The sequence below is a fragment of the Heterodontus francisci genome, chromosome 40 (assembly GCF_036365525.1).
Source record: "Heterodontus francisci isolate sHetFra1 chromosome 40, sHetFra1.hap1, whole genome shotgun sequence".
Classification (NCBI taxonomy): Eukaryota; Metazoa; Chordata; class Chondrichthyes; order Heterodontiformes; family Heterodontidae; genus Heterodontus; species Heterodontus francisci.
In genome coordinates, this window is record NC_090410.1 from 10,345,535 (window position 1) to 10,372,064 (window position 26,530).

The 26,530-nt window shown below is 48.6% G+C and overlaps 2 protein-coding genes across 5 annotated transcripts in view; one reads left to right on the forward strand and one right to left on the reverse strand.

Annotated features, from left to right (window-relative positions):
- LOC137353065 (neuronal PAS domain-containing protein 3-like) overlaps nucleotides 1–14,414 on the forward strand; it is a 368,847-nt gene extending 354,433 nt beyond the window's left edge. For all 4 annotated transcript variants that reach the window (XM_068019024.1, XM_068019023.1, XM_068019025.1 and 1 more), the window contains one exon: nucleotides 1,124–14,414. In XM_068019024.1, coding sequence (XP_067875125.1) covers nucleotides 1,124–2,391 — 1,268 coding nt within the window. In that variant the 3' untranslated portion in view covers nucleotides 2,392–14,414. The remainder of the gene's footprint in view (nucleotides 1–1,123) is intronic.
- Nucleotides 14,415–15,240: 826 nt separating this feature from the next.
- tmem160 (transmembrane protein 160) lies at nucleotides 15,241–26,530 on the reverse strand. Its single transcript, XM_068019027.1, has 4 exons — nucleotides 26,248–26,530; nucleotides 24,158–24,182; nucleotides 23,476–23,568; nucleotides 15,241–16,502 (listed from the first exon to the last, which is right to left on the reverse strand). Exons 1-4 carry the CDS (start codon nucleotides 26,425–26,427, stop codon nucleotides 16,249–16,251), a joined length of 552 nt encoding a protein of 183 aa, XP_067875128.1. The 5' UTR covers nucleotides 26,428–26,530; the 3' UTR covers nucleotides 15,241–16,248.

Genomic DNA, 26,530 nt, shown 5'->3' on the forward strand with positions numbered 1-26,530 from the left:
ATGGCCCACTCCTGCTCCTATGTTACTATTTTTGAGGACAGGTTGCAGAGGCTAGACTTGCGTTATCTTAAGTATCAAAGATTATGAGAGATCTAATTGAGGTATTTAAGCTGTTTGAAGAATTTGATAGGTTCGGGATAGAGAGAAACTATTTCCTCTGGTTGGAGGGGGTGGTGGGGGGGGGGGGCAGTCCAGAACAAGGGGGCACCACCTTAAAATTAGACAAAAGCCAAAATACTGCCGATGCTGGAATTCTGAAAATGCTGGAAATACTCAGCAGGTCAAACAGCATCTGAGCAGAGAGAAACAGGTGAGGGTCCGCATGCTCAGGGTTACAAGCCAAGGCCAGGGGGAACCAGTGAATTTTCAGTGGTGATGGTGGAATATAAGATGGTCACTGGTAAATCCAATAGGGAATTCAGGAGAAACCTCTTCACCCGGAGAGTGGTGAGAATGTAGAACTCACTACCACGAGGAGTGGTTGAGGCGAATAGCATAGATGCATTTAAGGGGATTAGCATACGAGGGAGAAAGGATTAGAAGGTTACACTGATGGGGCTGGATTTTGTAGTCCTGTCAGTGAACGGCTGCCAGCTCTGCAAACAGTTCAACACAATGCAGAGTTGCCCCTTTCCCCATCTTGATGGCTTCTCATGGACGGGAAAGTGAAGGCACGCGCGTGCCACAAGTCGGGCTCCAGCTTGGGAACGGATGGTAAAATCGCAGCAAATTACATTCAAACAGATGCAAAGAGGTACTTATCATATTTAAAGTAGGGTCCCGTCGCAGAGCAGCGCAAGTGCCCCCACAGAGCTACACCAATCCCTGGGAAGATCGGAACAGACAATCCCAGCGTCAGGCTCCCTGGTGGCTGCCATTCCGATTCTACGGCACCCCCCCCAAACCCCCTCCCCCCGCCACGAAACCCAACGTTGGGCAGAGAACAAGATCCAGCCCATAGGGTGAGATAAAGAGGGTGAGGGGAGGCTCGTGTGGAGCTTAAATGCTGGCCTAGATCAGTTGGGCCGAATGGCCTGTTTCTGTGTGTTGTTTTTGCCACGTTCATTTTTCTCCCAGGTTGATCTATCTTTTTCTTTCTCTGTGCCCTCTATTTTTGTTGCAGAAAGGGACAATCCAAAAGACATGGGCAAGCGAGGCAATTATGAGAAGGTCGCTGGATCCCGGTCGGAGAACTGGAAGCGATCCGGGAGCCAGTCGGAAGAGGGGATGACGTCGGCCAAGGACGACAGCGACTCCAGCCTCCCCGACGACTCAGACAGCGAGGGGCTGAGCGCCGGCCGGAAGAGCTTCGTCCTGTCAAAGGTCAAGCGGATGAAGGTCGAGGGTCATGGCGAGGGCCGGCCGGGTCGCGAGCCGAGAGGCTCCACCCCCAGCGGCGGTGACGGTGACACGGACAGCTCGGAGGACGAGAGCGGCGGCGGGCTGCCCAGCAAGCACCAGTACCTGAAGCGGAAGAAAAGGCCCCGGGACAGCTCAGCCGCGCGAGCCAAGTCTTCGGACTCCCCAAGTCCCGGCGCTTCCGACTTTGGTGGCGGAGCGCGGGTCCAGTCTAATTCCGCGTCTGACCGCATCTCGCCTCTTAAGATTAAGACTGAGGTCATCCAGCCCATCAACTTTGACAACAACAGCACTATCTGGAACTACCCGCCTAACCGGGAGGTCATGAGGAGTGAGCTGCCCTACCGCTTGGCCAAGGCCTCGACCTTGGAGCCCTTTCACCCCGCGCAGACGGGCGCTGCCCTCCATGTCGCCATCCCCGACTCCGTCCTGACCCCTCCAGGCGCTGATGCCAGCAGTGGCCAGAAGACCCCCTTCAGTGCCTCCCCCCGGGCAGTACTCGGGGGCTCTTCGGATGCCCTCTCGCCCCCGCTCTCGGGCTCCCCCCGCGACGACAAGGCCCATTCGGCGCCAGTGGTGTACGCCAGCGAGCTGGAGATGGTGCAGCGGCTGCACGCGGGCAACGTGGTGCTGCCACTGGTCCATCCCATGGGTGGGGTCAACCCCTCCTCTATCGCCACCACCCCACAGAGCCTCTACACCACCAGCACCATCCGCTACGCCCCGGCAGACGTCACCTTGGCCATGCAGGGCAACCTGCTGCCAGCCGCTGCCCACACCATCAACTTTGTGGACCTGAACGCCTCGAGCTTCGGGGCCGACTCCAAAACCCAAGTAGAGATGATCTACCATCACGTCCAGCGGCTCAACATGGCGGGGCCCTTCGCCAGTCCCGTTGGCGCAGCGGGCCTGACCCAGGTACCGGCGGGAAGCGTCTTCACAACAGCCGAAGCTCTGTTATCTACCCTTCCCTTCCCTATGAACACGGGCAGCATCCATGCCCCGCAGACTCTGGAACGCAAGGAAGACTGACCTTTGGCCTCCACAGTCCGAGCAGCGTCTCCTAAGCGAGGGCGGGAACGGAGAATCTCCACATTCTTAAAACTAGTCTCCTGGCTGTTGACCGGTATTTGCTTTTGAGACAATGGACCTCGTTTTTTTTAATTTTAACTTTTTTTTAACCAATCTCCTCGAATCCCATTGAGTGGAAGCACTTATTTTCATTGCTCTCGGTGTAAGAGAGTCCCATCACAGATGGATGGAAGTCTGCGGCATCGTAACAAACTGGACGGATCATCAACGGTTGTCATCACTTCCATGACATCTGGCTGCCCGAGAAAGGGTGGAATTGGGATTTAGGGTGGGATGGGGCAGGTGTGTCATTGTCCAGGATGTAAGTCTCTCACCTCACAATCTCATCCTCCCAACGCTGTTCAATCCTGGAGCAAAGTAACGGCACAAAACTGACAGTCACAGGGAGAGAGAGAGACAAAGCAAAACTTGTAGCAGACCTGTCGGGCCTGTGTGTCCTCAAACCTCACCCACTCGTCGTCCACTTGGGTCTGACCCTCGCCCACTTGTTGTCCTCTTGGGTCTGTGGCCTGAGCCTTGACCAGTCATTGTCCACCTGGACCTGTCGCCTGAGTCTCGTCCGGTCATTGTTCACTTGGGCCTGTCGCCCGAGCCTATCTGGTCATTGTCCATTGGGCCTGTGGCCTGAGCTTCGCACGGTCATTGTCCACTTGGGCCTGCTCTGTGTATAATGTACAGTCAGTCGGTAACATTTGTAAAAAGGAAAATTGAAACAAAAGAAAAGTTTACTTTGGATGGATGGAAGGATTTACAAATCAGGCCGGATCAGGATGCGTAAAAGGGGCCAGTATCTTTTCTGATTGGTAATTGGTATTTGAGACGTTTTTGAGACAGACCAGTTCCTGTTTCGGGGAATATACCACGTCTATAACACAGGGTCATTATTCCCGTGCACATTATACTCCCTAACCAGTAAGTATTAATCCTTGGGAAAGGAAGTGGGGGTGTAGGCAGGGGAGAGGGGCACGGCAGTAAAGGAGGGAAATAGGTTGAAAATGTCAGGTGTGACTCCAGGCCGCTCACTTTCCACGTTAATCCATGTGGGTGCAGCGGGCCCATCGTGACCCGGGCAGCAGTGGTGCGAAGCACTCAGCGCAATGCCACGAGCCCCTCAATTTCTGCAGGTGTCCTTTTCCCCCCCCAGTGGCCAGAGAAGAGGCAGCTGATTTTAATTGGTGTTTTTTTTTCTTTTTTGATTGTCGTGAATTCATGAAGATTGGCGCCATTGGATTGGAGCTCCCTGGCTCAATTCACAATCTGATATCGATTCATGCAAGGCATGGGGCAGTAGGGGGTCCTAGATTTCGCCTTCAGCCTGTGCTGAATTGCCAGGTCTCTGTCAGGGTTGTTACAATTGGATTCAGGACCCTCGCGGGGGTGGTGCGCGGTGGCAATGCAGGAGGGGGTTCACCCATTAAGCACAGGCACCTGGGCAAGGTGTCAAATTCCAGTGTGAATTACTGGTTTTAGGAAAGATTGAGGGTGGGGGCTGGGAATAAGGGTCATCGTACTGACGTGTGAGGGTAACTTATTAACCCGTCAGAGAGTAATTAGTAGCAAAAACAAAAAGTGCTGGAAGCAGAGTTAATGTTTCAGGTCGGTGGTGGGCTCTGATGAAGGGTCACTGACCTGGAATGTTAACTCTGTTTGTCTCGCCACAGACACTGCCAGACCTGCTGAGTATTTCCAGCCCTTTTTGTTTTTGTTTCAGATTTCCAGCAGCTGCGGTATTTTGCTTTTATTATTAGAGAGTATTTGTGTCCCTTGCTGTGGAGAGTCAGTTGCAGGAACCAGCTTGTTGGAGCCATGGGGCAGTCTGTCCAGGAAACAATATTGACCAAACTCTCACCCTGGTCCAGCAGCTCTCTTCCAACCAGTTATGCACCCAATGTGAGATGCAGCCTCAACACCAGACTGGCAATTAGTGAAGGAGCATTGAGCATCTTTTAAGAACATACATTGGAACATTGTTAATGTGGATTCATTCGATTGAGGTTATGGTATTCCATTCTCCCTTATCTCTCGCTCTCTCACCTACCCATTGAGGCTGTAATGATGGCTGGTGGCTGGTTTGAGGAATGGGAACTCTGCATGTTGTATTGGGAGGTGAAGGCACTGGTGAGAGAGCTCGAGTGAGTGGAGGAGCTGCTCCAGGGTTGGGGTTAAGGCAAGTGCTTGAGGCATTTCAGAAGGACCTTTCCTGTGCATCTAACCCATGCTGCCTGCTCTGGGATTATCTGATGGGTCAGTGTAGAGGGAGCTTTACTCTGTATCTAACCCCGTGCTGTACCTGCCCTGGGAGTGTTCGATGGGGCAGTGTAGAGGGAGCTTTACTCTGTGTCTAAGCTGTTTTTATTTTCCCAACTAGGAACAGTTCCACAGTTGAAGTTGTACGTTGCAACTCTCTCCACTCTGCTCTCTCCTCTCCAGTTGCAGCTCCCACCAGCCTGCTCAGGTGCAGCTGTTTTGCCTAATTGCACACAGGAAGTGCTCCAAACTCTCCAGCCAACCTGTTTTTTTTTTTCTCTTTTTTTGAAGAAAGCCTTTAATATATCCCAATTTGCTGATGATACAGAAAAAGGTGGGAGGGCATGTTGTGATGAGGACATAAGGAATCTGCAAGGGGATATAGATAGGTTGAGTGAGTGGGCAAAAACTTGGCAGATGGAGTTTAACGTAGGGAAGTGTGAGGTCATGCACTTTGGAAGGAAGAATCAAAAGGCAGATTATTATTTAAATGGAGAGACTCCAAAAAAGTGCAGCACAGAGGGATCTGGGTGTTCTTGTACTTGAAACACAAAAAGTTAGCATGCAGGTGCAGAAAGTAATTAAGGCGGCAAATGGAATTTTGGCCTTTATTGCGAGGGGGTTGGAGTTTAAAAATAGGGAAGTCTTGTTACAACTGTACAGGGGGTTGGTGAGGCCGCACCTGGAGTACTGCGTACAGTTTTGGTCCCCGTATTTAAGAAAGGATATACTGGCATTGGAGGCAGTTCAAAAGAGATTCACTAGGCTGATTCCTGGGATGAAGGCGTTGACTTATCAAGAACGGCTAAACAGGTTAGGCCTCCATTCATTAGAGTTTAGAAGAATGAGGGGTGATCTTATTGAAACGTACAAGATTCTGAGGGGGCTTGACAGGGTAAATGTTGAGAAGATGTTTCCACTAGTGGAGGAATCTCAAACTAGGGGACATAGTTACAGAATAAGGAGACACTCATTTAAAACTGAGATGCGAAGGAATTTCTTCTCTCAGAGGGTAGTGAATGTCTGGAATTTCTACCCCAGAGAGTTGTGGAGGCTAGATCACTGAAAGTATTTAAAGAGAAGGTAGATAGATTTTTGAGATATTGGGGAGATGAGGGCTATGAGGAGCTGGCACAAAAGAGGAGTTGAGGTCTGGGACAGATCAGTCATGATCTTATTGAAAGGCAGGGCAGGTTTGAGGGGCCAAATGGCCTACTCCTGCTCCTATTTCTTATGTTCTTATTTATACCCCAGGCCACTTTTATATATTATTTGTTGAGGGAGGCCTTTATTGTAACTCGTGCTGTACCTGCCCTGGGCGTGTTTGATGGGGACAGTGTAGAGGGAGCTTTACTCTGTATCTAACCCCCGTGCTGTACCTGCCCTGGGAGTGTTTGATGGGGACAGTGTAGAGGGAGCTTTACTCTGTATCTAACCCCCGTGCTGTACCTGCCCTGGGAGTGTTTGATGGGGACAGTGTAGAGGGAGCTTTACTCTGTATCTAACCCCCGTGCTGTACCTGCCCTGGGAGTGTTTGATGGGGACAGTGTAGAGGGAGCTTTACTCTGTATCTAACCCCCGTGCTGTACCTGCCCTGGGAGTGTTTGATGGGGACAGTGTAGAGGGAGCTAATCTCTGTATCTAATCTGTAACCCGAAGAAATTGTCTAAAAGGTGGGAAATTGCTCTTCATTGGTATTGTTAATTTGTAAAATCTCGAATTTAACGAGCGACGGATGAACCCGGGTCACAACTCAACAGTGAGGAAAGCAGGCGTAGTGGCTGCCGTATGAACTTTAACCTTTGTCCAGATTCTTAACTGTTCCTTGTCAAACCTGTACATCTTTATCCAATCTCTGCCAAAAAAACAGACCTTGTAAATTTGGAATGATGATATTTGCTCCATGCCTGTAGTCAATACACTTTAGAAACAAAACCAGATGGCACAGTTAACATGGGCTTTTTGACCATTAGGGGCATCACCAATTGCAGTTCCCTTGCTACTGCCGTGCCTATGGTCAGCTAACTCAATGCAAGATTGGGATCGCTGTATAATATTCATTGGTGCCTTCACCCATTGACGGGGAGGTGGAAGTGGGTGGGTGCCCTTGATTTTGATACAATCTCAAGTGTTTGGAGGGTCTAAGACTGCATGTTATTCTCAAGATTTATGCGTTGAAATACAGAGCAGTAACTCCTGACTGGGTTAAGGTTTGAATAGATCATTTAGAGCACTTTCCGCCTTTCTAAAGAAGAACAAACACATAGAAAGGACTTGCATTTATATCGCGCGTTTCACCACCTCAGGACACCCCAAAGCGCTTTACAAGCAATGAGGTAATTTTGAAGTGTAACCACTGTTGTGAGAAATGCGGCAGCCAATTTGTGCACAGCAAGCTCCCACAAATGAAAGAAGTGACCAGATAATTACATATGTTGTTTGAAGGATAAATACGGGAGAAAGCCCTGCTTTTCTTTGAACAAGGCCATGCGATCATTTACACCCGATAGACGTGGGCCTCGGTTTAATGTCTCATCTGAAAGAAGGCACCTCTGAGAGTGCAGCGCTCCCTCAGTACTGGCACTGGGAGTGTCATCTTAGATTATGTGGCTCAAGTCCCTGGAGTGGGACTTGAATCCACAACCTCCTGACTCCGAGGTGAGAGCACGGGTGACACTCAAAATGGACCTGGTGCAAACGCAGCTTATGAAGCCATGGTTTTTCTCTGGAACTGTGATTAGCCGAAAGGTATGCGTTGTTGGACTGTATAATTGCGCTCCATAGGAATTTGCTTTTCTTTCGTGACTTTTTTTTTACAACTCAATGTTCGTTGGTCTGAGGCATCTTGTAACAGCAATAATGAACACTAAGGTGTGGATTAATTTTGGCAAATAGCCATGCTTGCAGAAATAGTGAGGTGCAAGGACGGTACCAGGGATGAGAGGTGCAAATGCAGGCTAGAGACAAAAGAAGGGTGCTGGGAATTTTTAATCCCCTGTAAAGGCCAGCTGTAATAGCACAGCTCACGCTACCTATTTGACTGCAGTAGTGGAACCAAATATTTTTATGCTGAACTATTCGTAACAACGCCCCCCCCACCCCCCCCCCCCCCGACTAGCTGAGAAGTGTTACATTAGTTAAGAGATAGTTTCACACAGATTGAGAAACAATTATGAATTTTAAGATGTGGAAGTGTGTTTCTCTGGAAGATGATCAGCTTTTAAAGTTTTGTCTAACAATAAGTTGCAGTGCACACTTTGCGCCAGCAGATGGTGGGTATTGCACACGTTATTTCCGACTGCAAGGGTTTAACCCTCAGACGGCAAGTGTCCAGGAAATGTGCAGCCTCTCTGGCTCAAAGTGACTGAAACAAGCTAGAATATTGCAGTAATAACGCTATTCAGTGTCAGGAATAGCTTACTTCTGTGATATTAATCCTGTATGAATATTGTAAGCTCTTCAAGAAATACTGTATATGTCTTCTCATCTTATATTGCTTTCCGTTCTTTCCAATTTGCACTCTTTTTCTGTTTTAATTTTAACATTACTTTTATTTCTAACTGCTTGGGAGCTTCTTATCTGCTGCAAGTGACGAGTCTTGGGGACCTCCAAAGTGCAACTGTTATAACCAGCATGAATTACTGGAGCCTCTGGTTGCTTATAGAGTCATTATAGCACAGAAATGGTCCATTCGGCCCATCAATTCCATGCCGGCTCGCTGTAGAACGATCCATTCAGTTCCATTCCCCCCCCCCCCCCCCCCCACCCCATAAGTTTATTTCTCTCAAGTGCCCATCCAATTATCTTTTGAAGTCATTAATCATCTCCGCGTCCGCCACCCTCATAGGAAGCGAGTTCCAGGTCATTACCACTCGCTGTGTAAAAAAACATCTTCCTCACTTTCGCCCCTGCATCTCTTGCCAAAAACCTTTAGCTTGATGTCCCCTTGTCCTTGTACCATCAGCTAATGAGAGCAGCTTTTCTTTGTCTACCTTATCGAAACATGTCGTAATCTTGTACACCTCTTATCGATCTCCTTTGCCCAAGGAGAACGACCCCAGCTTCTCCAGCCTAACCTTGTAGCTAAAATCCCTCATCCCTGGAACCATTCTGGTAAATCTCCTCTGCCCCCTCTCAAGGACCCTCACATCTTTTTAAAAGAGTGGTGACCAGAACTGGACACAATACTCTAACTTATGCGGACCTGGGGCACCACTAGAGCTAGCTGCAGCGGAGTGGGAACAATCCCAGCTTTCTTCCAATATTGCATTAATGATAAATAAACAACTTGCATTTATGTAGCGCCTTTCACTGTCTCAGGATGTTCCGAAGCACTCTACAACCCCATTCTAAAGTGTAGTCACTGTTGTAATGAAAGAAATGCAGCAGCCAATGTGCGCACAGCAAGCTCCCACAAACAGCAATGAGATAATGACCAGATTTTGGTGATGTTGGTTTCGGGATAAACATTGGCCAGGTCAGTCCACTCTTCGAAATGGCGCCGTGGTGTCTCTTACGTCCACCTGAGAGATTTAACATCTCATCTGAGAAATGGTACCTCCCTCGGTACGAGCACTGGGGCAACCGCCTAGGTTGCGTGCTGAAGACGATGGAGTGGGATTTGAACCCACCACTGTCTGGCTCGGAAAGAGTGCAGCTCACTACGTCTCATCGTAAACCAGTGTGACTTGTTAATAATAACTGGAGCATTGCGGTCTTGCCTCGACTTTGAATTACAGGATCGAGGACAGAGCGTTCACTTGGATCTGACCTCTATTCCTGGACCCTTCAGCAGACTCCATTATCTGCCCTCACCCTCTCCCAAGACAGACACAGTTTGAACTCTTTTAATCAGTTTATAAATTTCAACCAAGGTTAAACCTATTTTAATTAATTTTTGTTCATGTTTAAATACTTGAAATAGGTGTGACTGATTTAGAAATGAGGGAGCTGTATGGTTTATGGGCGTGATAGTGTATTGGTTATGTTACTGGACGAGTAATCCACAATGAACATGAGTTCCAATCCCTCTATGATAGTTTTTGAATTCAGTTTTAAAAAGCTCGAAGTATCAGTAAAAGTGACCATTAAGCTGGCGGATAGTTCACTCGTTCTTTACAGAAGTAAACTTGACTTGGCCTAAACATGAATCCAGTCCCACACCAACTCAGATTTGTTCCTGGGATGGTGGGACTGTCCTATGAAGAGAGACTGGGGAAACTGGGCCTGTATTCTCCAGAGTTTCGAAGAATGAGAGGTCATCTCTTTAAAACCTACAAAATACTTAAAGGGAGAGACAGGGTAGATGCAGGTAAGATGTTTCCCCTGGTTGGGGAGTCTAGAACCAGGGGACACAATTTCAAGGTAAGGGGGAAGCCACTTAGGACAGAGATGAGAAGAAATTTCTTTACTCAGAGGGTTGTGAATCTTTGGAATTCTCTACCCCAGAGAGCTGTGGAAGCTCAGCCATTGAGTATGTTTAAAACAGAGATTGACCCGATTTCTAAATACCAATGACATAAAAGGATAGTGTGGGAAAAAGGCATTGAAATGGATGATCAGCCATGATCGTATTCAATGACAGAGCAGGGGCGATGGGCTGAATGGCCTACTCCTGCTCCTATATTCAGGGCAACTAGCACTGGCCAGTGAATACAACTTTATCACATCCCAAAAATTAATATATATTTTTAAAACTTACCCTCCCATTGACTTGAAGTTCACTCCAAGGGCTGACTGTTTTAAGTCTTCGAAGGTTACGACAACATGGTTGCAAAGCTTAATCCCTGGAAGCTCGAGTGTTCCCTGGCGAGTAGACGTGGCAGCGATGTTGTAAGAGTTATATCGAATCTAATTCTTGTTTGTAAATTTGTAACAAAGAAGGGATTTCTCTCCCATGGACAGAATCCTGCTGGGAAGGTCTCTCAGACTGACACTGCCTCCTCCAATTCTGCACCCCAATTTTCATTGCTCCACCATTCGTGACTATGCCTTCACCTGCCGAGGTCCTAAATTCTGGAAAACCTTCCTTGAACCCCTCCCAGTCTCCACCTCCTTTGAGATGCTCCTTAAAATCTACTTCCATGCCCAAGTTTTTTGTCACTTATCTTCGTCTGTGGCTCAGTGTCAAAATTTAATTGAAAATGCCCTTCTGGAGTGCCTTTGGAATGTTTTACAATGTTAAAGGCTCCATATAAATGCCTATTGTTGTTGTTTTTGATGGTGTAACAGAGAGGTCTCCTGAGGGGAAGTGAAGTGCTTAATTCTCCAAAGCGGCAACCCTGCCCCCACCCGCAGCACAGCCTCTCTGTAAGAGACACACACGGGTCAGGAGAGTTGGCACATCAGCGCTGTGGTGCCACCTCGCGCTTGCAAACCCGTCCAGCAAGGTTCTGTACTGGGTCCCTAAACATTCCCTTCCAGTCTAGCTGGTATCTCCTGCGCCTCCCCTCCAACCCCAACCCCCCAACAGCCCTCTGTAAGATGTGTATTTGCCTGCACGGCTCAATGACTTTGTACTGCGATTCCTCTCTTCTCCACCACCCCTTTTCCCTGGCCTGAGTAGAGTTGTCAACCACTCCAGGATTGTCCTGGAGTCTCCAGGAATTGTGAGGCCCATTTCCAGGACACTACAAAACCCAGAAGGGGGGAGGGTAGGCATTTAAACAAAAACATTTCCTTTCAACACTTCTGTTTATTTTTTTTTAGAGATACAGCACTGAAACAGGCACTTCGGCCCACCGAGTCTGTGCCGACCAACAACCACCCATTTTATACTAACCCTGCAGTAATCCCATATTCCCTATCAACCTGGAAGTCTTTGGCTGTGGGAGGAAACCGGAGCATCCAGTGAAAACCCACACAGTCACAGGGAGAACTTGCAAACTCCGCACAGGCAGTACCCAGAATTGAACCCGGGTCCCCGGAGCGGTGAGGCTGCGGTGCTAACCACTGTGCCACCCCAATGTTGGAAGTTGAGAAATAAAAGTATGTTTGACTGAGACTCAAGAATCATCTGATCGCACAATGAGGCGTCTGTTCGCTTTGTGATTTGCAGAGAAGTATTGTACCACATGAATAGACAGGTTGGATGACCAATGGTTAGGAGCGCAAGGTGGTGCGTGTGGGGGGGGGGCTGAGCAACGATGTCATGTTGATTTGAGAAGAGATATTCAAAATCATGAGGGGTCTGGGCAGAGTAGATAGAAACTGTTCCCACTCGTGAAAGGCTCGAGAACAAGAGGGCGCAGATTTAAAGTATTTGGTAAGAGAAGCAAATGTGACTTGAGGAAAAACTTTTTCACGCAGCGAGTGGTTAAGGTCTGGATTGTGCTGCCTGAGAACGTGGAGGAGGCAGGTTCAATTGAAGCATTCAAAATGGAATTGGACAGTTATATGAAAAGGCAGAATGTGCAGGGTTACGGGGAGAAGGCAGGGGGAATGGAACTGAGGGAATTGCTCTTTCGGAGAGCAGGTGCAGACATGATGGGCCGAATGACCTCGTTCTGCACTGTAATGATTCTGTGATTCTATAATGATGAAATCGCCAGGAATGAGTTGGCAACCCTTGGCCTGTTGTGAATACAATGTCCCACCTCAGCTGATGGTTAAACTTGACAGGAGAAGGTGTAGGCTTCTCACCACCTCCGCCTCAGTTGATGAGCGTTACAGAGCCTACACTCCTATATTCCAGCTCTCCCCCCACGGCATTCTTTTTTTTACCTTTCACCTTTGATCCTTGACTGCCATTGGGCTCATTGGTGTGTGCAACCAGGTAGCTACCTGGGTCCACTTAAGACAAGCTTGTAAAGGTACAACAGCTTTTCAAAATGGCTCGGTGTCATGTATTTTTCATGAGTATTTTTTTAAAATTGTGATTACAAATATATATTTTGTTACAAGAAAGCATTTCCACCTTTTGAGTTCCTGCAGTACAGCAACATCCACGCGTTACTTTTTTGTCTTTAAGCCTATTAAATGCAGCGCAGGAAGTCTGGGAGAAGACTTGGGTGGTCATTCAGGATGGGGCGGTCCCTATTCCATTTCTGTATCTGCCTCGATCTTGGGATTTTGATTTAGGACTTAAGAAGAAAACAAGGATGAACGTGCATTTGTATAGTGCCTTGCGTGACCGCAGGACATCTCAAATCTCTGCATCCAGTGAAGTACTTTTGGAAGCGTGGTCCATGATATAATGTAGGAAATACAGCAGCCACTGTTGAGCACAGCAAGATCCCACAAACAGCAATGTGGTAGTCATCAGATATTGTTTTCGTAACATTGGTTGCGGGATAAATATGAACCCCAGGACACTGGGAAGAACTCTCCTGGTCTTGTTTAAACGAGTGCCAGGGGATCTTTTAGTTCCACCTGACAGTGCAGACGGGGCTGCCCAACATTCCTTTCCAAACCTCCAGTCTTAAAAAATTGGAGCAAGATAAACTAGCGCGTAGGAAATATAAACAGAAATAGTTATCGTGGTTTTCAAGTCTATACGGGAGCTGTGTCTACCCTGGTTTGTTCTGTGGGTGCAGCTCAGGGTGTTACTGAGAGGCACAGGTGATGTGCTATTTGATTCCTGGTGTGAGCTGACCTCAATGGGGACCCTAATTTGGTGGGGTGGGGGGTACACCTAGCCACAGCCCACCAGTGCTCAGCTGGGGCAGAGGTGGATGGCCTTCCCGCGCCTTAAGATGACTTCTCCACGCAGAAAAGTGGGGGAGCTTGGTGGGGGTGGTGAGGACGGGTTTGTGTTCCAGACTTTGGCGCCCTTCACAGTCGAATAGCCCAACGCCACCCACTGTCTGGACTCAAACCTGAAGAATGGCCACTTTGGTTGGAGGGATGCATGAAGGGGGATGGGAAGAGAGCAGACCGTGACCTTGCAATGGTATCCCAGCCAGAGCCTGGACCTTCAGGAACAGGAAACGTAGGCCATTCAGCCCCTTGAGCCTGTTCCCTTAGATCAGAGCTGCTCTGAATCTTATCTCCAGCTACTCACCTTTAGGCAAGGGCATTACTTATCATGGAACTAACATAAATGTAGAGATGGGATAAGGGAAATGCTCCCTGTACGATTTGTACTGGTACGTAAATGTCTCACCTAGGATCTAGACTGGGCAAAATCAGATACTGGGGGGGAAGAATGCAGTGCTCATATTGAATTTTATTGTAGGTTTCCCTATAATTGCCTAGTGAGGAAGGGCGAGCCCACGGCATATCCAACTGGAATTCTGTCAGCACAAGCCCCTGACAAACAGTGATGCCACCTTTTGGGGGGGGGGGGGGAGGAGAAAGTCTGTCTGAAAACGTTTCCTTGAGTGAGAATTGGAGAGACTGAAACGCCGGCCTGCCTGTTTAATCCACACCGACTGGCTCATTGTTGCTTCTCACTGTACTTTGTTTGTAAGACGTAAGCTGTTTCTAAAGCACTTGTCAAAGGTGCGATTTCCAACGCACTTCATTGCCCCCCTGTGTAAACTGTATAAATGTTAAACATTCGATGTCGCCAGTCTGACCTGTGAGGGCAGACTGGCATTAAACTGGGAAAAAAAAAGACAAAAAAAATCACTTGATTTGATCAAGGTTCAAAAACAAAAAATACAAACTAACAACACTCCTCCCGTCTGTGGACTCCTCATTTAACATCTGTTGTGTGGTTTCTGCTTTGTCCCACAGCACTTCAAGGAGAAAGTTAAGAGTAGTAATTTAATCAGCAGAGACGCAGTCGCGAGGTGCCACCCTGGTGACTTGCATTTCTTTAGTGTCTTTTACCTCCTCAGAATGCTCCAAAGTGCTTCACACGTAATGAAGTGTAGTCACTGTTGTAATGTAGGAAACACAGCAGCCACTTTATGCACAGCAAGCTCCCACAAAGAGATAATAACCAGATTTAGCAATGTTGCAACACTGATAACAGCAACTTGCATTTATATAGCACCTTTAACACAATACAAAGTCCCAAGGCGCTTCACAGCAGCATTGAAAACAAAATTTGACACCGAGCCATATAAGGAGACATTGGGTGACCAAAGCATGGTCAAAGAGGTAGGTTTTAGAGGAGGAGAGGGTTAGGGAGGGAATTCCAGAGTTTTAGGGCTCAGACAACTGAACGCATGACTGGTGGAGCAATTAAAATCAAGATGTGGCAAACACCAGAACTGGAACAGCAATGACACCCTGTAAGGCTGTGGGGCTGGAGGTGATTACAGAGATTGGGGGGGGGAAAAGAAAGAGGGGGGGGGGGACGAGGCCATGAACGGATTTGAAAACAAGAATGAGAATTTTTAACTTGTGGCATCAAATATTACACATATATACTACGTAAGATGCACTGGAAGCCCCAAACATTTTTGTGTATGTTCTGTAGACTACTTGCATATGCACATCTACCTGCAAAAGTCTAAACACGTCACTGCCTTCTGACTAAACTCAAACCCTGTCTCTTTAATCAGCAACTTCAAGCTGTTGATGAAAACTGAGGAACCATCGATCGTTCACACTGCGCCCGTACCAACCTTTCACACGTATAACAAGCACACCTTTGACATTTTAAAACCCACATTTTATTTCATTCGTTTGATTTGAAAGGCAGAAAAACGTATGCTGTTCATAAAGTGCTCCGAGGTTAAGTGTCCAGCCTTGGGAGCTGTGCTCCAAAGTTCTTACAAGCCCAAGGAGACGCTGATAAATAATCAGAGATAGGAGGCAGCCTTTAGCACACTGAAGCTTTGAATGAGAACTGCACAAGCAGGGGACAAAAAGGAGCAGCAAACAATAAAAGACTCCCACCCACTGGCAGGAAGTAAAACTACAGAACGATGCAGCACAAGATGCCCTTCAACCCATCGCAAACTGGACTTTGCTCATTCCCAATATCCTCCCCCATTCCTTTCCTGAAGGTGCTAACTCCTGCTGAATTTGGCCTCACAGCCTCCCTCCAGCACCTGCTCCAACAGCTATCCCCCACGCAGGAGCACAGGTAGGGCATAGCTGCAGGCTATTCGACCATGGCAAGGGGTAGCAGCCAAGCCCGACCCTTTCCTCATCCGTCATACACGCATGTCACAGCCGGGGGGGAAGGGGGTCACTGGATAATGATCGGGGAAAGGAACCCAGGTTGGATTTTGGTTATTTTTCCCCTTAGCCTCGGATTGCAGTGGGTCCTTTTTGCTAAGCAACCCGAGACAGGTTAACTCAACAGACTGGCGACTTTGATTAAGGAACCTCCCAGGCCAGTACACCTCCATACCGTACCAAGCTATTGCAGAAACAAAATGGAAAGGAATGCGGAATGCTTCTCAAATTACTGCCTTTTCCTTTTAACCCAGTGATTAAGTAGAAGTAAGAACTTGTATTTATATAACGCCTTTCATGATGTCTGATGTCCCAAAGTGCTTGACAGCCAATGAAGTACCTTTGCTATGTCGGCAATTGCTGCAATGTAGGAACTTTAAATCCTGTGCATCCCATAATACATATATACAGATTTCTACACATGCAAAACCCGGCTTTAAACACCCGACTCCTTTCTTTCCATTTCAGCCCTTGTTACTTGTCCGATTTGCTGTTGTCCTCCTTTGATTTGCAGTGTTCACACTCCTCGTCGTGAATGATCTCCACCTCTAATCGCCCGATGTAAAGGGAGACGGCGCACAGCCAGAACAGGGCCACAGCCCCCACCACCAACCCGCTCAACAGCGCCGACGGCACAGAGAGCATCATCATCCTCCTCAGCAGGAAGAGGTTAGCAACATATGAGCCGCTCCCATAGGAGATGCAGACTCCTCCGAGGATGAAGAATCCTGGGAACAGAGGGGACAGGAGGATCAGAGGCTTTAAAACTCAACAAGCACAAAGCTGGCGAGGGGGGTGGGATGGTGTGTGGAAGAAAAGCGCGCGTATTTGTACAGCATCTCTCACAACCTCAGAACATTCCAAAGCGATCACTGACAAACTAAAACTTTAAAATCCTTCCCTTTCGGCTGAGTAGAGTGGAGTGTTTGCTTTATTTAACGAGTTTGACGCACAGTCCCTCAGTGAGAGCTCAGCGGATAAATGCATCATAAAGAGCTTGCATTTATATATTGACTTTCAGAACCTCAAGTCGTCCCAAAGCACTTTATACCCAGTTAAGTACTTCACTATGGTAGGAATGAGGCAGCCAAAATAGCCCACAAAAGCTCCCTCTACACTGACTTATCAAACAGTCCCAGGGCAAGTGAATTTTAATTTTAAGTTTTTCTTTATTTATTCGTTCTTAATAAAGTTATTTTTAAAATGTATATAAAGGGAGCCTGAGAAATAAAGGCCCCCTCGACATAACATAAAAGGGGCCTTCTGTAGACAGCTTGCAATCTAGTCACCCCAACCTCCCTTCCTGGTCCCCGTCTTAGCCGATATCGTTAATGGTTCTCTCTCTTCAGGTGTTGTCCCACTCTCCTTTAAATCTTCCGTCATCACTCCTCAAAAAACCAACCTTTGGCCCCACCATCCTTGCAAACTACAGTCCCATCTCCAACCTCTCTTTCCTCCCCAAAGTCCTTGAACGTGTTTATTTATTTAGAGATACAGCACTGAAACAGGCCCTTCGGCCCACCGAGTCTGTGCTGACCAACAACCACCCATTTATACTAGCCCTACAGTAATCTGTAAATTTTTTTAATCTCCGATCCTGCTGTCTTCACAGTCCAGAGTGTCTGCAGCCACGGCATGCGGTAAGTCCATTGAGGTGAAGAAGGAGCTGCGGGACCCGAGAGAAGTCCTGTGAAAAGGTGCCCCGAACACCCAAAACATCCACGAACGGCCCCCCCGGCCGCAACTTCAAAGCGCCCGCGGGAGATGGCTCGGAGAGCATCTGCAGCGCACAGTCGGCAATGCTGCATGCCTTTATTTAAACCACTGCAAAAAAAAAAACCCTTAGCAAATGTAATCACCTCTGGGTCTGCCAAGTGATGCTTCACCTCCCGAGGGACGTGGATGAGCTTTCCGGACGTCGATGGTGGGCACTGAGGAAATGGCTTATTTGCCTGCACCAGATTCCACCCCCCCTCCCCCCCCCCCTTTACCCCCCTTCCACCCCCCCCCCACCCCCCGTCCCCTTCCCTGCTCCACCCTCTCAGCTCACCCCCTCACAACCCCGTCCCAGCCCGCCCCCCCCTCGCACCATCTTCACCCCGCTTCCCCTGCACCCCCCCCCCACCCACCCCCTCCCTCTACCCCTCCCCCTTGCATCCCCTCCTCCCACCGGCACCATCCTACACCTGTGTAGGGGCCCCAACAACCCCACTGCCTTGTGGGCGTCTCGGGAGAGACCAAGGCTAAGGGAGTAAACCCTAACAGAAAATCCGGAGCGGAACCCCGTAGGCGGTCATGTGTCACCTTTGGCATGTTTCCGGCAGTTCCTGCAGCCATACTGGTGCCAAACGTCGTGTCCTGCACTCCTTTGGACCCCACCAGAAAGGCCGAGAGGGGGGTTTTGACGACTGGGCAACTCTCAACCTCCATAAATTTGCCCAGGCATGCGCCATGGAGAGGTCACTCCATAGTTGCCTCACAGCGACTGAAACAACACGGAAGGCAGCAGTTACGGGTTATAAGTCCAGATAAATTGGCGTAGAAACTGGGCGCCACGGGTTGCCTTTGTCGGTGGGAGAGGTCATTGCACCTCACTGGACAGCTACCGCCCGCCTCAAACCGGGCAGCCCCCGGTCAATAAGGTTCTGTCCCGCCACAGTCTGCCTGCTTCAATGGGTGCTTGGAGCTCAGGGTCATTGCCCGAAAGGTGGACTGATACACCGCACCAAACAACATGAAAAAAGGAAAGAAGGTACCAGCCCTTCGCTTTGCAAGCTGGAACGTCAGAACTATGTGTCCTGGCCTGTCGGAAGACCTTACACAAATCAACGATTCTCGGAAGACCGCCATCATTAACAACGAGCTCAGTAGATTCAATGTGGACATTGCAGCACTTCAGGAGACTCGCCTCCCCGCGAGTGGCTCTCTAGCAGAGCAAGACTACACCTTCTTCTGGCAGGGCAGGGATCCTGAAGAACCAAGACAGCATGGAGTGGGCTTCGCCATCAGAAACTCCTTGCTCAGCATGATAGAGCCTCCCTCAAATGGCTCGGAACGCATACTGTCCATCCGACTGCTCACCACCTCTGGTCCAGTACACCTACTCAGCATCTATGCTCCAACACTCTGTTCCGCACCTGAAGCTAAAGACCAGTTCTATGAACAACTCCATAACATCATTAGCAGCATCCCCAACACCGAACACCTATTCCTGCTGGGGGACTTTAATGCCAGGGTTGGGGCCGACCATGACTCATGGCCCTCCTGCCTTGGGCGCTATGGCGTTGGAAGGATGAATGAGAACGGGCAGAGACTGCTTGAGTTGTGTACCTATCATAACCTCTGCATCACCAACTCGTTCTTTCACACTAAACCCTGTCACCAGGTTTCATGGAGGCACCCAAGATCACGTCGTTGGCACCAGCTAGACCTCATTGTCACAAGGCGAGCCGCCTTAAACAGTGTTCAAATCACACGCAGCTTCCACAGTGCGGACTGCGACACCGACCACTCCCTGGTGTGCAGCAAGGTTAGACTCAGACCAAAGAAGTTGCATCATTCCAAGCAGAAGGGCCACCCGCGCATCAACACGAGCAGAATTTCTCACCCACAGCTGTTACAAAAATTTCTAAATTCACTTGTAACAGCCCTTCAAAACACTCCCACAGGGGATGCTGAGACCAAGTGGGCCCACATCAGAGACGCCATCTATGAGTCAGCTTTGACCACCTACGGCAAAAGTGCGAAGAGAAATGCAGACTGGTTTCAATCTCATAATGAAGAGCTGGAACCTGTCATAGCCGCTAAGCGCATTGCACTTTTGAACTACAAGAAAGCCCCCAGCGATTTAACATCCGCAGCACTTAAAGCAGCCAGAAGTACTGCACAAAGAACAGCTAGGCGTTGCGCAAACGACTACTGGCAACACCTATGCAGTCATATTCAGCTGGCCTCAGACACCGGAAACATCAGAGGAATGTATGATGGCATGAAGAGAGCTCTTGGGCCAACCATCAAGAAGATCACCCCCCTCAAATCTAAATCGGGGGACATAATCACTGACCAACGCAAACAGATGGACCGCTGGGTTGAGCACTACCTAGAACTGTACTCCAGGGAGAATGCTGTCACTGAGACTGCCCTCAATGCAGCCCAGCCTCTACCAGTCATGGATGAGCTGGACATACAGCCAACCAAATCGGAACTCAGTGATGCCATTGATTCCCTAGCCAGCGGAAAAGCCCCTGGGAAGGACAGCATTACCCCTGAAATAATCAAGAGTGCCAAGCCTGCTATACTCTCAGCACTACATGAACTGCTATGCCTGTGCTGGGACGAGGGAGCAGTACCCCAGGACATGCGCGATGCCAACATCATCACCCTCTATAAAAACAAAGGTGACCGCGGTGACTGCAACAACTACCGTGGAATCTCCCTGCTCAGCATAGTGGGGAAAGTCTTTGCTCGAGTCGCTCTGAACAGGCTCCAGAAGCTGGCCGAGCGCGTCTACCCTGAGGCACAGTGTGGCTTTCGTGCAGAGAGATCGACTATTGACATGCTGTTCTCCCTTCGTCAGATACAGGAGAAATGCCGTGAACAACAGATGCCCCTCTACATTGCTTTCATTGATCTCACCAAAGCCTTTGACCTCGTCAGCAGACGTGGTCTCTTCAGACTACTAGAAAAGATCGGATGTCCACCAAAGCTACTAAGTATCATCACCTCATTCCATGACAATATGAAAGGCACAATTCAACATGGTGGCTCCTCATCAGAGCCCTTTCCTATCCTGAGTGGTGTGAAACAGGGCTGTGTTCTCGCACCCACACTTTTTGGGATTTTCTTCTCCCTGCTGCTTTCACATGCGTTCAAATCCTCTGAAGAAGGAATTTTCCTCCACACAAGATCAGGGGGCAGGTTGTTCAACCTTGCCCGTCTAAGAGCGAAGTCCAAAGTACGGAAAGTCCTCATCAGAGAACTCCTCTTTGCTGACGATGCTGCTTTAACATCTCACACTGAAGAATGCCTGCAGAGTCTCATCGACAGGTTTGCGTCTGCCTGCAATGAATTTGGCCTAACCATCAGCCTCAAGAAAACGAACATCATGGGGCAGGATGTCAGAAATGCTCCATCCATCAATATTGGCGACCACGCTCTGGAAGTGGTTCAAGAGTTCACCTACCTAGGCTCAACTATCACCAGTAACCTGTCTCTAGATGCAGAAATCAACAAGCGCATGGGTAAGGCTTCCACTGCTATGTCCAGACTGGCCAAGAGAGTGTGGGAAAATGGCGCACTGACACGGAACACAAAAGTCCGAGTGTATCAGGCCTGTGTCCTCAGTACCTTGCTCTACGGCAGCGAGGCCTGGACAACGTATGCCAGCCAAGAGCGACGTCTCAATTCATTCCATCTTCGCTGCCTTCGGAGAATACTTGGCATCAGGTGGCAGGACTATATCTCCAACACAGAAGTCCTTGAAGCGGCCAACACCCCCAGCTTATACACACTACTGAGTCAGCGGCGCTTGAGATGGCTTGGCCATGTGAGCCGCATGGAAGATGGCAGGATCCCCAAAGACACATTGTACAGCGAGCTCGCCACTGGTATCAGACCCACCGGCCGTCCATGTCTCCGTTATAAAGACGTCTGCAAACGCGACATGAAATCGTGTGACATTGATCACAAGTCGTGGGAGTCAGTTGCCAGCATTCGCCAGAGCTGGCGGGCAGCCATAAAGACAGGGCTAAATTGTGGCGAGTCGAAGAGACTTAGTAGTTGGCAGGAAAAAAGACAGAGGCGCAAGGGGAGAGCCAACTGTGCAACAGCCCCGACAAACAAATTTCTCTGCAGCACCTGTGGAAGAGCCTGTCACTCCAGAATTGGCCTTTATAGCCACTCCAGGCGCTGCTTCACAAACCACTGACCACCTCCAGGCGCGTATCCATTGTCTCTCGAGATAAGGAGGCCCAAAAGAAAGAAAGAACAGTAATCCCATATTCCCTACCCCCTACCTACACTAGGGGCAATTTACAATGGCCAATTTACCTATCACCTGCAAGTCTTTGGCTGTGGGAGGAAACCGGAGCACCCGGCGGAAACCCATGCAGTCACAGGGAGATCTTGCAAACTCCACACAGGCAGTACCCAGAATTGAACCCGGGTCGCTGGAGCTGTGAGGCTCCGGTGCTAACCACTGCGCTGCCCACTCTGTGCCGTCTCCCAAATCCATTCCCAGAACGCCATTACTGAATCCCTCCAATTAGGTTTCTGCCCCTGCCGCAGTACAGAAAGAGCTCTTATCAAAGTCACAAATGACATCGTGTGAGACTGTGACAAAGGTAAACTTTCCCTCCTCGTCCTTCTTGACCTGCCTGCAGCCTATGACACAGTTAACCACACAGTCCTCCTCCAACACCTCTCCACTGTCGTCCAACTGGGTGGGACTGCTCTCAACTGGGTTCATTCTTATCTATCTAATCATAGTCAAAGAATCACTTTCAATGGTTTCTCTTCCTGCTCCCGCACCTACCCTTGGCCCCCTCCTATTTCTCATCTACATGCTGCCCCTCAGCGACGTCATCCAATAGCACAGTGTTAGTTTTCACTGTATGCTGACAGCACCCAGCTCTACCTTACCACCACCTCTCTCAATTCCTCCATTGTTGCTAAATTATCAGACTGCTTATCCAATTTCCTCAGCAGAAATGTACTCCAATTAAATATTGGAAAGACTGAAGCCATTGTTTTCAGTTCCCTTCTAAACTCCATTTCCTAGCCATTGACACATCCCTCTCCTGGCAACAGTCTGAGATTAAGCCAGTCTGTTTGCAACCTTGGTGTCACATTTGATCCTGAAATGAGCTTCCAACCACATATTCGCACCATCACTAAGACCGCCTATTTCCACCTCCATAACATCACCCGACTTCGCCCCTGTCTCAGCTCATCTGCTGCTGAAACCCTCATTCATGCCTTTGTTACCTCTAGACTTGACTATTCCAACGCACCCCTGGCTAGTCTCCCATATTCTACCCCCCCCCCCCGCCCCCCCGTAAACATGAGATCAAAAACTTTGCTACCCGTGTTCAACTCACACCAAGTCCTGTACACCCATCGCCCCTGTGCATGCTGACTTACATTGGCTCCCAGTCAAGCAACATCTTTATTGTAAAATCCTCATCCTAGTTTTCAAATCCCTCCAAGGCCTCACCCCGCCCTATCTCTGTAATCTCCTCCAGACCCACAACCCTCCAAGATATCAGCACTCCCCTAATTCCGGTCTTTTCAGCATCCCCAATTTTAATCGCTCCACTACTGGTGGCTGTGCCTTCAGCTGCCTGGGGCCCGAAGCTCTGGAATTTCCTCCCTAAACCCCTCAACCTCTCTCTCTCCTCCTTTAAGATGCTCCTTAAAACCTACCTCTTTGATCTAGCTCCTCTGGCCTAATATAAAACTTTGATAACACTCTTCTGAAGCACCCTGGTACATTTCACTACATTAAAGGCGCAATATAAATGCAAATTGTTGTTGATCGGCCCACAGTCCGAGTCTTACATTGCTCAGAGGCTTGGAACTAAATCTTCATTAGCACCTGCTGCAATGTAATTCAGCTGACATGGGGGTAGAATGGTTGCCATTTGAAGGTGTACAAGTAAAGGACGGGCACACGGTGGAGTCATTTGGTGTGCTGTTACTCACCATAAGCCGCCTCTCTCCCTGTGTCACTCTGCATGTAGGATATCACTCCCACTCCAGTTGCCAGCAGCCCATTCCGAAACCAGGAGAGAAATCCTAAGGGAAAAGAGAAGCAGCGCAATGTCACAATATTGCATCCTACAGTTCAACTCCTGCCCCTTTCATTCTTCCCTCCGTCACTGAAGGTGTCAACTCTCCCTGGGGAACAACCCCTGCGTGTGCCTCCCACATCTGGCCATCCTTCGCACGTGGGCCAGCTATTCAACCACAAGGGCATCGCAGCCAAGCCCAATCCAGCCTGGCCCAGGGTCCAAACACAAAACACTTGCCCAGCAGGAGCTGCTCAGATCATGATCCAGGGAAACCCAGCTGATTATTCTTGTTCCGCGGGCACATTGCACTAGCGGTTAGCACCCCAATTCCTGTCCCGACTGATCCTGATTTGGCACAGAGCCCGGGGCCCTCCTGGTTCCTACTGCTCAGAAACTAACCAGCACTAAAGAAAATGCGCCTTTTTACGTAGTGGGAAGTTTGACAAAGATACTGCAATAACATTAGTTTTCCTCACTGTTTCCAAAGCAAAATACTCTAAAGTGTACTGGAGCAGGAAGGTTTCATATTTTTGGTTGCCAGAAAACAATCACATGAAATTAATTTAAATGATATACAAGGTAAAAAAAAATACCTGTTTCATGGGCCTTCCTGAGCATCTGCAAAAAAAAAAACAGGCATTTCATAAATTAAAAATGTAAAGAGCAGCACATACAGCCACAGTGCAGATCCAATTTGCAGTGGATCGAACTGGCCCCAGCACCATACCAGGGAGCCGCGGACAGAAAACCCACTACTCAATCCAACATTTCCTTCGTCTTTGTTGGCGCAGTTCTGAATTATTGGTCCCACTAACGATGGGTCCTACTAACTCTAGCCCAGCCAACACTGGGCTGTTCTACAGGATCACTGACCCCCTCATCCCTTCTCTGGGCTGCAAAATGCACACAAGGTATGGCAGTGTAGTGGTTTTGTTACTGGACTGATCCAGAGACATCAGTTCAAACCCCACCAAATAGCTTAGGGAAATTAAATAAATCTGAAATAAAAAGCAAGTATCAGTAATGGTGACCATCTAACTGCCAGATTGTTGTAAAAACCCATCTAGTTTACTATTATCCTTTCGGGAAGGAAATCTGCTGTCCTTACCCAGTCTGGCCTACATGTGACTCTAGACCCACAATAGTGTGGTTGAACTTAACTGCCCTCTGAAATACCCTAGCAACCTCAGTCAATCAGTCAAGGGCAATTCGGAATGGGCAATAAATGCTGGCCTTGCCAATGACATCCAGATCCCATGAATGAACAAAAAAAAACTGCGCATTAAACAGAGGAGCACTCCTTGCCCTTATAAACCAACATCATCCAACTTACTCTGAGGCACACTATGTGAAATCCATTATTTTAATCCTCCTTCTAAGTCAGTAGGTTGTGGGTGCCAGTCCCCCTCCTAATCTAGACTGATACTCCCAGTGCAGCGCTGAGGGAGTGCAGCATTGTTGGACGTTCCGTCCTTCCATTGAGACATTAAACTAAGGACCCGCCTGCTCTCTCAGCAGGATGCAAAAGATCTCGCAGACATGAGTCTGAAAAACAGTAGCGGAGTTTTCCCTGTTACCCTGGATCCCTCAACCGGCATCACTAAAAAAACAGATGATTTGTGGGATCTTGCTGGGTGAAAATTGGCTGCTGCGTTTCCAACATTACAACAGACTGCACTTCAAAAGGTACTTCATTGGCTGTAAAGTACTTTGAAAGAAAAAAAAGACTTGCATTTATATAGCACCTTTCACAACCACACTATGTCCCAAAGGGCTTGACAGCCAAGGAAGTACTTTTGAAGTGCAGTCACTGCTGTAAAGTAAGGAACGCAGCAATTTTCACAAAGCAAGCTCCCACAAACAGCAATGTAATAATGACCAGATAATCTGTTTTTGTGATGTTGGTTAGAGGATAAATATCAGCCAAGACTCCCCTACTCTCCTTCAAAATAGTGCCATGGGATCTTTTACAGCCCGAGAGGGAAGACGAGGCCTCAGTTTAACATCTCATCCAAAAGACAGCACTTCCAACAGTGCAGCACTCCCTCAGTACCACACTGGAGTGTCAGCTTTTGACTTTTGTGAAGTCTCTAGAGTGGGTACTTGAACCCAAGACCTTCTGAGAGGCGAGAGTGCTACCCACTGAGCCACAGCTGACAACTACGGGGCATCCCAAGGTGGTAAAAGGTGCTATATAAATGCAAGTCCTTCCTTTCCTTCCACATATTAAAGGTTGCATGCTTCCAAAAAGCGTTGCATCTACTCCCTGGCATACTAGCACGGTCACGCTTTGGCATGTCCTGTGCCAGGGGAGGGGGGAAATTGGCTGGTAACAGGTCACACAACACACACACTATGTCACGGTCACACTTACATCATGTCAGGGTCACACTTACCTCATGTCACGGTCACACTTACCTCAAATCACAGTTTAAACACCACGCTTTAACAATAAAATCCCCACAATATCACATATACAGATAATTACACGATGAATTTGATGCATTTTGTATTTATTTAACTTTTAAAATGTTTTGTATTTTTGTTTCATTATAAAATATAGCTTAAACATTTCAGTTTTTTTTAGATGTTATTTGCATACTGATTTTATCAGCTCCATTCTACGTTTTATAATATTTGTCTTATTTGTTGTTTTAGTTCATTGACTCCCAGCTCTTCTCACCCAGGCATCCGCCCTGTCCAGCTCGATCACCCCCGGCTGCCCCGTACCCGAGCTCGCGGTTCCTGCTCTGGGCCCGGTCTGGGTCTGGCTGCGGCTCCTGCCGCACAAACTGAACCTTCTGCGGACAAAACGCGTGTAAAATTCCCGGCGCAAGGCCCCGAGTGCGCGGAAAGACCCCATCAGGCCAGAGCGGCTGCTGAAGTGGCGGTGTGGGCCTGCATCCCCCGCTCCCACGGATTTAGCCGCTGTTCGGTCCTCCGGCCGCTGGAGGTGGCGGGGTGGG

What these genes read in the sequence shown, in the direction of transcription:
- tmem160 (XM_068019027.1), bottom strand. Translation starts at nt 26,427, where the DNA reads ATGGGGTCTTTCCGCGCACTCGGGGCCTTGCGCCGGGAATTTTACACG. An exon ending in TGGACAGGGCGGATGCCTGG is followed by an intron (nt 24,183 to 26,247) that starts GTGAGAAGAGCT and finishes TTTTTTTTGCAG; the next exon opens with ATGCTCAGGAAGGCCCATGA. An exon ending in CAGGAAGGCCCATGAAACAG is followed by an intron (nt 23,569 to 24,157) that starts GTATTTTTTTTT and finishes CTTTTCCCTTAG; the next exon opens with GATTTCTCTCCTGGTTTCGG.